Source organism: Blennius ocellaris, assembly GCF_963422515.1.
Source record: "Blennius ocellaris genome assembly, chromosome: 4".
Lineage (NCBI taxonomy): Eukaryota > Metazoa > Chordata > Actinopteri > Blenniiformes > Blenniidae > Blennius > Blennius ocellaris.
The window spans coordinates 27,465,508-27,477,727 of NC_137653.1; the positions used below are offsets into that span (position 1 = coordinate 27,465,508).

The 12,220-nt window shown below is 47.0% G+C and overlaps 1 protein-coding gene across 1 annotated transcript in view; it reads right to left on the reverse strand.

Annotated features, from left to right (window-relative positions):
• Nucleotides 1-10,469, reverse strand: part of LOC308128774 (LHFPL tetraspan subfamily member 4 protein-like) — a gene marked incomplete at both ends in the record, with an annotated part of 12,361 nt that extends 1,892 nt beyond the window's left edge. The window contains 4 exons of the mRNA XM_080494439.1: nucleotides 3,885-3,923; nucleotides 4,123-4,139; nucleotides 5,355-5,591; nucleotides 10,064-10,469. Coding sequence (XP_080350565.1) covers nucleotides 3,885-3,923; nucleotides 4,123-4,139; nucleotides 5,355-5,591; nucleotides 10,064-10,469 — 699 coding nt within the window. The remainder of the gene's footprint in view (nucleotides 1-3,884; nucleotides 3,924-4,122; nucleotides 4,140-5,354; nucleotides 5,592-10,063) is intronic.
• Between the last annotated feature and the right edge of the window lie 1,751 nt (nucleotides 10,470-12,220).

Consider the following 12,220-nt stretch of genomic DNA (forward strand, 5'->3'; position numbering starts at 1 on the left):
GATTAGAAAATGGAGTAATCCTTCTCCTTCACACTCTCCTCACTCCCTCTAGACTTCACACAGGTAGTCCATCACTATAATTATTTGACCATCCATATTAATTGACAGAGTTGTCAGTGGAACTTATTGTACCATTGGTCATGAGCCAAGCAGTATTGTAGTATTGTGAACCAGAAAGCTCTGGTGGGACTCATTTTACGCTTAGATCTCATCCAAGATAATTACAAGTACTGTCGGCGGGGAAGTACTTTCATTATCGTCTTTGGTTATGTCCAACTATAAATTTTGTTAAAGTCAGGCGATGTCAGTCTCTGTTGTTCTGTGGGTTGTTGACTTTTTTTTGTATGTTGATAAGGCAAAACTCACAGATAGAAAACTGCCACTTTAGAGGATTTTAGCTGTTTTATTTGATATTTTCATTGTTAAGATAGACTGGGGGATTTAAAATTCATAATGCCTACGCTCCTCTTTACACCGAGGTTCTATATTATAATAACGTTAAGTAAATGGGATGAATTGCGAGTTTTTTTCTACTGAAATTGCGTCTAGTTTATTTATTTTTTTTTTTTAATCAGATAGCACAGCGCTTCTGCTGCTGGCAGTGGGAGTTGGCAGGAACGGCTCAAAGCCTGTGAAAGTCAAATGCTGTCTCTTTCAGTTTGAGAGAACAGTTTTTGAAATTGTGAGCAGAAATGCAAGATGCCTCAAGCAGGCGGTACTCCAATTTTCATCTACAGTGCTACACAGCGATGAAGCATGAATATACAGTCGGAAGTATTTGTTCGGCTCTAATGTGTAAAATATGTGAGGCACATGGAGCATTTGTTGAATTAACATACAAATTGCTGATATATTATCTTATGGAATTTTCACCAAATCTCACAAGACAGCATTTTCCTGTCAAATGTTTTAATGCTTCGCCACATATGGTCTAAGAAGCAGTGTGGTGATGTTTTACACTGATGAAATAACCAGGCGCCTTACCGGAATGTTATCGCTTCTATTTAGTCATACTGTGCTGAGCACTCATGCATAATCGTGTACATAAGCATTTATCAAAATCTGTAGTCTATTTTCCAATATTAAGCTGACTCCATTGACTACCCTATTGCCCTTATCATGATATAGTGGCCCACTAATGTTGGCTGGCTTTGGGGAAGTAAGAATTTGAGCTCAGCACTTTCTTTCGTGCTTTGGTCGTAACCATTCTTTCTCAAAGCCCAATGTCAAGTTCGCTCTTTGATGTATAGATGGAGGCATTTTGTTCAAAGGGATAACCTTTTCTGGGCACTTCTTTGAAATGATAATTCACTGGCTGGCTGCAGGTGGAGCTGGAGCTCTGCTGGCAGAGAGGTCAATCAAAGTCAAATGGAGCAGGCGGCTCACAGCTTCACCTGAGTCGCCAGTGCCAGCGCCAGCGCCGCTGTCAGCACTGCCACCAACCTCAACTCCAGCTCTGGCAAACAGCGGAAGACGCACATGATGTCGCAGTGACAAGACAAACAAGCGATGTACCTTCGTTTTCATGAAGTATGTTTAAATGTTTTTGTGGTTGAACGTGTTCAAGGTCTGACTGTAGGTGTCTGTCCCAGCCTCCGTTTCCCTGTGCTTTTCAGTGTTGCTGTAAGCTCTGTATACTAGTGGTGAGAGGGACGCAGCTGTGTGTAATTATGTCAGTAATAGGACCTGGATATGGTCCACCTGCCGCAGAGTGAACCCTCCATCCAATACAGCACATCTGACAACAAAGAAGACGAGTGCTCGCTGATTATGGCTTTGATGATGCATCGAGAAAGCCGAGATATTTATGGCTCAGGAATAATTTGCAGAAATTATTCAATCTGTCTCGAACAATGACATGTACTATCAGTGTATGATCAGAGGCAGCACTCATATGTCACAGATGTCATGTCGGGGATGAATAAATCATAAACAGAACAAACGGAGCACATGTTTTCTTTGTGTACATATGATAACCGGAATAAAGGCCACTGCAGCCAGCCACTGTGATGGATTGGTGACGTGCACAACTCAATCGTGCGCCTGCAACTCTTCACTCGTTACACAGGAGAACACAAACAAATAAATTGAATGAACAGATTTTTTTCAGCAGATGATATTATATATCTGTCTTCTGCCACTGCTGTCCATCTGGAAGCAAACACTCAGGACTCTGCATCAGCCAATGACTCAGTAACGAAGCAGCGGAGAGCATGCAGACACACACCTCCCTTGGGTTCGGGCTCCAGCTGGAGCAGACATGCTAGGGCAACCTGTCCCTATTATTGTTTGTGACAGAATCAAGAAGGAAATGCAAGTAGCAAAAATACGTGCTTCTAGCCTTCGAGTCAGACTCTAAGTGTGTGTGTGTGTGTGTGTGTGTGTGTGTGTGTGTGTGTGTGTGTGTGTGTGTGTGTGTGTGTGTGTGTGTGTGTGTGTGTGTGTGTGTGTGTGTGTGTGTGTGTGTGTGTGTGTGTGTGTGTGTTTTCTGTAGAAAACAATCCTTCTCCTATTCTTCAACATACAAGCAGTGTTAAAGTGTTGGTAGTGGTGCAGCACCAGGAGCTCTCTGGTCAAACGTCATGTTTGAAACGTCCACATGAAAAGATCTTTTCTCAAAACATGAACAACCTGGGGAATGTAAAGGACCGTTTCAAAAACATTTTCAGATTGGCTTTTCATTCTGAATCGTGTCGTATTAACAACTTCACTTCCTGCATCTACGTTTAACTAAACATCTTTTTTTTCCTCGTAAATACTAAGAACAGGTCCATTCCAACACGATCTGGGTTTCTTCTGTGTGAAGCTTGTGTTTCGCTTTTGGATTTCCTGGCATCAGAAGAAGAAGAATAGAAACGTGTGGACTTTGAAGTGTGTTGGTTAAATGTTGTTCAGTGTGTCTTTCCGCTCAGTGAGCAGATCACAAGCTGACCCATGCAGCGCCGGAGGAGAGGCAGGAAGGCTCTGACATATGAGTTAGTGTGAAGAAGAAAGGTCAGACCTGGTGGGTCTTCTCTCCTCAGACGCCCCCCCCCCCCCCCCCCCCCACCTTTTTATCCCTTTAAACTTAATCCTCCTCCACCACCATTGGACCTTTGAACTTTGAATTCCTCAGTTTTCCTTGGTGAACTTCTTCCTCTACGTAGTTCAGATTTACATCACCGAGACCAGTGTTTTTCAACCTTTTTGAGCCAAGGCACACTTTTTTGTTTGGAAAAATCTGGAGCCACCACCTGAAAATATTAAAATGTGAAGCTCTGTAGCCTCTATTAACAATATAAAGTCATTTTCATCAAAGTTTTATCAACAGGAATCAAATAAATACAGAAAAAAGTTTTTTCCCAATTTCTTTTTTTTAATAGTGACTCCCTCAGTGTGAAACCTGGACCTGATGGATGAAGAGCTGAGATCCTGGTTCACATTCTTCCTTTTCTAAAACTTCCCCATCACTGTCACTGACACAGTACTTTGATACAAGATGGTAGCAGGAGGTGGAGATGAACCACACTGACGTCTGTCACTTTACATTTCACTGGCAAAGTTCTGTGCTGCCCTCTAGTGGTGAAGAGTATTTATACATGATTACTCTGCAACACACTGTCGGCTGTAAGAGCAAATGTTTTTTAGAAAAAAATGTAAATTGGATAATTTCCCACGGCTCACCTGACCAGATCTGGAGGAAACACCAGTGTGCCGCGGCACAGTGGTTGAAAAACACTGGTCTAGAAGAAAAGTGTCAATGTGCGCTCAGCACTTTCTCTCTTTTTGGACAAATTGTCTGAAAGACAAGTGACGGAGGGACGGTGAAGTGTCCCACAGAGACCCGAGGACGAGGACAGACGTGCACATGCATGAGGACAACATGAAAACCTGCAGGATCTTACGCCGTCCATTCGGAGCGACGGTCCGACGCCCAGCTGGAGCTACATGAAGGCAAACAGAGAGGAACACACCTTTTAAACTCGTAGTCATTATCTTATTGACTCTACAGTATTTATATTGTACAACGGATATGTACTCTGTGTGTGTGTACAATATACTGTACCAGAATCCTTATATAGACAATACATTGTACCAGAATCATCAAGTAGAAATCATAGAGCTGAAATGAACAGAACTCACCCTCGACACAGGATAATCTGAAAGGAAAGAAAAAGCCAGTGAAATAAAGAATATTGTAACACCAGAGAAGAGCAGTGGTATAAACAACCTTTTCCTGAGCCTCTTTTCTCTTTGTTTGAGCAGAACAATGACTCAAATGTTATTGTTTATTAAAGCAATTGTTTCAGTTTTGACGCTGGAATTGTCTCGACAATGCATCACCAAACACAACTTAACTCCACTCTGTAGAGCGCACACCTTTGCCAGCGCCATATTTGTCACCATGGAAACCACTGGATGACCAGCTCAGTTGATCCGCCACACCACTCCGTCAATTGTCTGCCAGGGTCATTTGAAACCCTTCATGTTTTCACTGTTTTAATCTGATGTACACACATTTTAAAATTTTCATGTGACCCCCCCCCCCCCTCCCGCCTGCTCACCAGGGTCATGCAGTGATGACAAAGGTGACCACTGCAGGGTGTGGCTTATCGGAGGAGAAGGAATTAAAACTGAACATTCTGATGTTGGGAAATTCAGTGTTGCTAACGGACACATGACCTTCACCCCAACTTTCACTGGCCAAGGTAATAAATAAACACACACAGACAAACAAAACCTTCTCAGTCAACTTTCATTGGTCACCTAACTTTCATTGGTTGCCCAACTTTTATTGGTTGCCCAACTTTCATTGGTCACCCAATGGAACTTTCATTGGTCACCCAACTTTCATTGGTCACCCAATGAAACTTTCATTGGTCGCCCAACTTTCATTGGTCACCCAATGGAACTTTCATTGGTCGCCCAACTTTCATTGGTCACCCAATGAAACTTTCATTGGTCGCCCAACTTTCATTGGTCACCCAATGGAACTTTCATTGGTCGCCCAACTTTCATTGGTCGCCCAACTTTCATTGGTCGCCCAACTTTCATTGGTCACCCAATGAAACTTTCATTGGTCGCCCAACTTTCATTGTTCACCCAATGAAACTTTCATTGGTCGCCCAACCTTCATTGGTCACCCAATGAAACTTTCATTGGTCGCCCAACTTTCATTGGTCACCCAATGAAACTTTCATTGGTCGCCCAACTTTCATTGGTCACCCAATGAAACTTTCATTGGTCGCCCAACCTTCATTGGTCACCCAACTTTCATTGGTCACCCAATGAAACTTTCATTGGTCGCCCAACCTTCATTGGTCACCCAACTTTCCTTGGCACAGGTAACAATCAAGTGTTGTGTCGGTCCTCACCCCTGTTCTCGCCCCTCAGCTCCTCCTGCAGGACGTCACTCTGCCGGTTGCCCAAAACGAAGGCCAGGAAGGAGAGGATGAGAGCGTCCAGGATGCCGATGATAGCCAGGATGTAGGCCCAGCGCACTGAGCAGTTGCCCAGGGCGTACCTGGCCGTGTCCTCGCCACACATGTCTCGGACCACCTCTGCATCCCAGCCATGAGGAAAGATGGCGCAGCCCAGCACCAGGCAGAGAGCTGGACAGCACAGGGACGACAGGGGACACTGGTGGGTGACGCTCTGGAGGACATCCTCAACACATCAGGTCTGTGTGAATGACAACGTCACCTTCCACAAGTTGAAATGATAAAGACCAAGTGAGAATGAGGCAACATGGTGGATGACAGAACTTCTTCCATGAAGAGCGAAGAAGAAATACCAGGTCACTTACAATCTACGTCCTTCTCCTGTCCCGACTCCTCCCTCTATAAGATACCCGCTAAAAAACAAACATGACATCTCTATTTGGAGAAAGTGAAGCCAGTGACTCTGAAAAAAAGACTCTGGAGTAAAACTTTATTGACAAATAAATGTCTGATTTCAACCTTTTGAGAAAATTTATTGAGATTTTAATTTTGGGTCATATCATCCAGGCCACTGTCGGAAACACACACACACACACACACACACACACACACACACACACACACACACACACACACACACACACACACACACACACACACACACACACACACACACACACACACACACACACACACACACACACACACACTGGAAGAAAGGAGTGGGACGCGAGGAGCCACTGGATGGAAAACGAGGCTGACAGAAGTAGATGAAGCAGAGACGGAGAGGCACAACGAGGGGAAGGAGCTGAAGACGGAGAGACTGGGATGTATGGAGAGAGGAGGACGGGAGGCGAGAGGGGTTGCCATGGCAACTGGCTGTCCCTGCGAGGAGGCTGTGGAGGGGAGCAGCGCAGGAGCAATACAGACGAGATGGTCTGCGTGTTTCCGTCTGACGACACACACGCACACGCACACGCACACACACACACGCACGCACACACACACACACACACACACACACACACACACACACACACACACACACACACACACACACACACACACACACACACACACACACACACACACACACACACACACACACACACACACACACACACACACACACACACACAGCTGTAATGTCTGATGACGTTTCCAGGCAGGTGGCGGTGGCTCTATTGTCTTTCTGCCGAGTGTCGGTGTTCCTGCGGGGTTGATGAGACGCTCTCTCCACCTGCACTACTACAAGCGTACAGGCGTCTCCGTGACGACCAGCAGCCCCGTGTGAGGAGGCACTACGCTGCGGAGCAATCCAGAACCTGGAGGACGGTCTGTGAGAGCCAAAGCGCCCAGGGTCCAGCAGACGTCCCAGAGGAAGCAGACAGATGCTCTTTGTTTCCCCTCTCTCTGGCTGCACACACACACACACACACACACACACACACACACACACACACACACACACACACACACACACACACACACACACACACACACACACACACACACACACACACACACACACACACACACACACACACACACACACACACACACGGCGTCGAGCCACAGTTTGCTTGGTTTATGCAGCGAGAGCACAAGTACAATCCTCCAGTCACGTTGCATCAGTGCAGGTCAGGACACAGAATGCAGCGGTGTCACAAAAATGCAGGCGGCTCCTGGAGGAGCGACCCTCCCCAAAATAGCCGCCAACATTTCCCTACGTGGAGTCTTTACGTAACGTTTGGACTCAGTGGGACCGGCGCAGGCCGAGCCGCTCGCTTGTGGATCGTCAGCTGCCTCCCAGCAAAGCCCGAATTAGAAGCTGCGGCCGGCGTCGCAAATGTCTGAGGTCACTGAGGAAATACATAATGAGGCTCATTAGAGCAAAATAACTCCAATGCTTTCAAACTAGATTTGTGCTCGCATCACCTCAGTTGTACCCTCCATTAGCAGGGGGGGGGGGGGGATAAACTGATCCACACATCCTGTTTGTCTGCTCGCTTTTGTTTTAAGAGAATATTTCTACATTTCACGTCGCATCAAGATGAAAATGGAATATTTGTGTCGGTGGAGTCTAAAGAGGGATGTGATGAAGGACGGCCGGTGTTAATAAAGTGACGTGACAGTTTGGATCAGCTGCTCCTACAAGGCAGACATGGAGAAAAGAACCTGATCCAGCATCACTGCCTTTAAAACTGGACACACATGAACAGTCACAAAGGAAACATTGATCATTAAGTGACTCTAGAAACAGTTTCAGTCAGTCAAACTTAACAGTGAATGATGATGAATTAGAATTTCAACTTGGGAGGAAAATGGCGGAGAGTCACTGTTCCTCATGTAGGCCAGGTTCTGGATGCTTCTCCTGGCGACTCTTTGAGAAGCCGTGGAGCACAGTGTGCAGTATCAGGTTGACCTCAAACTGATAAGTTGCTTCAGAGTCTGACCCTCATCACAACCATACAACAATTACAACCATCAGCTATGGCGCCACCTGCTGGAAACAGGAAGTGGAGTGTAAATAACCTGGACATGCTCCAATTTGCCTCAAATTTCCCACGTCATCACCGTAATCATGAATGTCAGTCGTAGCTGCACTGGAGGCCTGGATGTGCCCACGCCTCAGACTTTGACATTCACCATCAAACAGGAAGTATAACATAAATACCCTCAGCATTGTCCACTCTGGCTCAAACTTTGCACAGATTTTCAATCTGCTCAGGGCCATATGACGAGAACAACCATCAGCTATAGCGCCACCTGCTGGAAACAGGAAGTGAGGTGTACATGCTCCGTTGTGTCTGAAACTATCCACGTTGAACGAGAGTCTACATCTGATCACAGTCATGAGACGCTCACATCCATCAGTCATATCACCACCTGCTGGAAACAGGAAGTGGGGAGACGTGCACAAATCCTCGACATGCGACACACACACACACAGACACACACACACACACACACACACACACACACACACACACACACACACACACACACACACACACACACACACACACACACACACACACACACACCCACACACACACACACACACACATACACACACACACACACTTTCTCTCTTTCCACACATTTTGCTGTGAAACATCCAGATAATGACTGTGTGATTCGTTGATGTCAGCTGCGCTGGAGGAAGATCCCACTCTCCTGCTGAAGCCAGAAAGTCTGATGAAATATATTCTGGGAGTTGTTGTGCTGGATGAGCTTGATGCTCAGCTCCACTACTTCCTGAACTCACTACAGGTCCTTCATTTTCTGTCTAACTAATCTTATAATCTAATCTTAATTTCTCCCGGTGTGTCTGACCTCACGATGACAACCCAACAAAACACGACAATTTCAACCTTCTTGATAAGAAAGGGGAAAAAAGTGACCCCCTTATGAAACTGTGTAAAATCAGGCTTTGTGAGCAGGAATGATTTCTCCTTGCTCCAAAATGTACACACAGAATCTAAGGCTCAAGAGGAGCATGTTCTGTCAATTGTGTCAAAGTGTACGTCAAACTACTGCTATATAAGCCGAATGAATACTATGAAAATATCTTGTACAGTTGAAAAGCTACCAAAACAAAGCTGAAGCCACAAGCGATCTTACAATATAGCATTTCAGGCAGAACTAGGAGGGCTGTCCGCCATGTTTCATCTTCCTGTCAGGAGGAACTCTGTGACCTGACGTCAACCACAGAAACCTAAAGGCAGATGAAACCTGCTCATGTTACAATTTAAGAACCGTTTTGTGAAATGATTAAGTTTTGCACTGTGGACTAGTGGAGGTATTACATAATCTGAAGTGAGACTGGCTCACAAAGATTTTAATTGTTTAAAAAAATTGTGCGGCTGACCACCTTTTCTTTTTTTACTTACCATTTAATGAAAATATTTGAACACACACACACACACACACACACACACACACACACACACACACACACACACACACACACACACACACACACACACACACACACACACACACACACACACACACACACACACACACACACACACACACACACACACACACACACACACACACACACACACACACACACACACTGCCTCGAACCATTTCTGCTCCAGATCAGATCCATTGTGAATTCCGTAGCAGCTCCACGTCCAAACAGTTTATATCACCGTTTTATCACTGTTTTTTTTTTTTAAACCTATTTTGTTATTTGAATTAATCTCCGTAAAATGTATGTTTTAATGAATTTATGAGTAGTGCGATTCAATGTGTATATCAAGAAAATGGTGAAGGGGAATCCTACTGGGAAGACATTCCTCTGACCCCCGGGCTTCTCCTGCTGCAGCCCTGAAGGGAACTTCAGCAGTGTTTCGTCAAACCGATGAAACACTGCTGAAGGGATTAGATTATCCTAATGTCATATTAAAAGTCTCTGATCAGTGATTCCTGTCAGTGCATTGAAAACCTCACATCACAAGGCTGGAGCTCCTGGGAAAGACCCAGGCTCTGCCAGCGTTGAGAACGTGGGAGGTGACGGCGGCGTGAGGACAGATGACTAAGACCATATTTACTCTGTTTGTCGAAACATGCAGACAAGCAAAGCCACACAGCCCAATATAACTTGAGTTTCCTCCCTCCGTCCTTACCACAGAGCAGCTGCATCCAGGCACAGGTTTTGTAGACTGTGGCGGTGTTGCAGAAGAAGAACAGAGCGAAGCAGCCGATGCAGCCGAGGATGAGCACCATGGACATCAGCACGAAGAAGGACGCCGCCTTGAAGGCTCTCGACGGGATGGAGGCGAAGTCAGAGAAGCTGCCCTGGCACGAGAGCTCCCGGTTGGAGTTCCCGTTACCCACGCAGTAGTGGAACAAGCCGAAGTGTCCGGCGTGTGGCGTGTTGATGCTGTCGCCGATCCAGTAGGGCTGGAAGAAGATGACCACAGTGATGATGGCCAGGCAGATGGTGAAGATGGCCCACAGGACTCCGATGGCCCTGGAGTTGCGCATGTAGTTGTCATGGTAGATTTTGGAGGCTTCTTGTGATGGCAGCATTTTTCCTCCCGCCCCCAGCCGCCACGCTCGCCCGCCACAGAGTCAGCCTGGCGTCTCGTCCTCTATCAGTGCGGGGACCGAGGAGGGAGACAAAGTTGTTCTCTAGCAAGGAGGCAGGTTCTGTGTCTTCCTCTCCTGGACCAAACAGCAGATCCTCCCATGCAGTTTTTTTTTTCTTTATCTTGTAGTAGTCTTGAATCCAGACGCTGCCCTCCCTCCTCCTCCTCCTCCTCCTCCTCCTCCTCCTCCTCCTCCTCCTCCTCCTCCCCCCTCCTCCTCTGATCACTCAGTTCAGTGATGAAACGTGACTCCGCTGCTGGGAAAAGCCTGCCTTCTCCTCCCTGCCGTCAGAGCGGAAAGAGCCGGATGATGGACAGGATGAGCCAGCATCCCACGCAACAGCATCTCCGTCAATGAACAGAGCTCCAGACGAGGAAGGTGGAGGCTGCCGAGGTCTCTGACACACTCCAGACGAGGAGACAAAGGCTCAGAACGATGTTAAAGTCCAGTGCACTGGCTGTGTGAATGAGTACAAACAAATCCAGTCCTCCAGCCACACAGCGACTATCCTGAGTGTCTGGATACAGTGGTCTCTGTTTGTCTCTTTGTCTGGCTCTCTCTTTCTCTCTCCCCCTCTCTCTCTCTCTCTCTCTCTCTCTCCCTCTCTCTCTCTCTCTCTCTCAGCCCCCCCCCCGTTCTATCTCACTCTCTCGCATTGCATGCTGGATGTGTGTTTAATTTCATTTTAAGGACTTTAATTCATTTAATCCATCACTTTAAAGGGAACACTGTAACATGGCTGTTGATGACTGGTTGTGTTGGAGGAGTCATGATGGACGTCGTCCATCAGACGTGGTATTTCAGGTGGTGGCTGACTCCCCGGCACTCTGTGAAGCCGGTGGTCCTCACAGTGGGGGAGCAGGTGGGCCATTGTAACATCTCGTATGGCTCCCGGATGAACGAGGTCGCTGTCATGGATGGTGGTGAACCCAAGACCAGACAGGTTGCAGATAAGAACAGAGATTATTTACGAGGGTGTGCAGAGACGTGGACCAGGCAGCTGAGTACAGAAGAAAACAGGAAGGTACAAAAACACGTGAAGGATACAGAATTTACACAGACATAGGAGAACCGACGGTACTGAGCTGGCAGTGTCGGTCCCTGAAGAGCAGTTGGAATTCTGCTGAGGGAGAGACAGGCGAGTCCGGCCGAGCTAACTGGGTTCCTCGGCAAGGGGAGCGATAAGAACCGGCCCCTCCGAGACGATTGGTCTGGTCTGGTGATGCCAGGGCTCCACATAGTCCCAGGATCAGGCAGGTCAGTCGGTGACCCCCCAGGGCCACCTGCCTTGATGAGAGACCTCTTTTTCCTCTGGTAGTGGAGTCTACAGCTCCCCCTCGTGGCGGTCAATAAGGTGTTCTGGGACGTCCAGGTGATTGATGACGTCATCTGGATCCAGCCACAGCTGTTTTACAGGGGGAGGACTGTGGTTGCTGAGATCCTGGCTAGGCCTCTGAGGGAGGTCAAGGAGTAATAGACTTCCACAGTTGACTGTAGGCACCCCGTCTCCTCACTGCACAGTATGTACACACCTGTACCATGAGGACGTCATGGACAGAAACATCATCTGTGCTGTTTCTGTCCATTTTGTCCATCTGCTTCTCCTGAATCTGGCTGAAGTTGATCTATCCGGCACATCAAGCATCTATCAGTGTGTTCTCAATGGCGTGAAAACTGTTTTAACTGCTGGG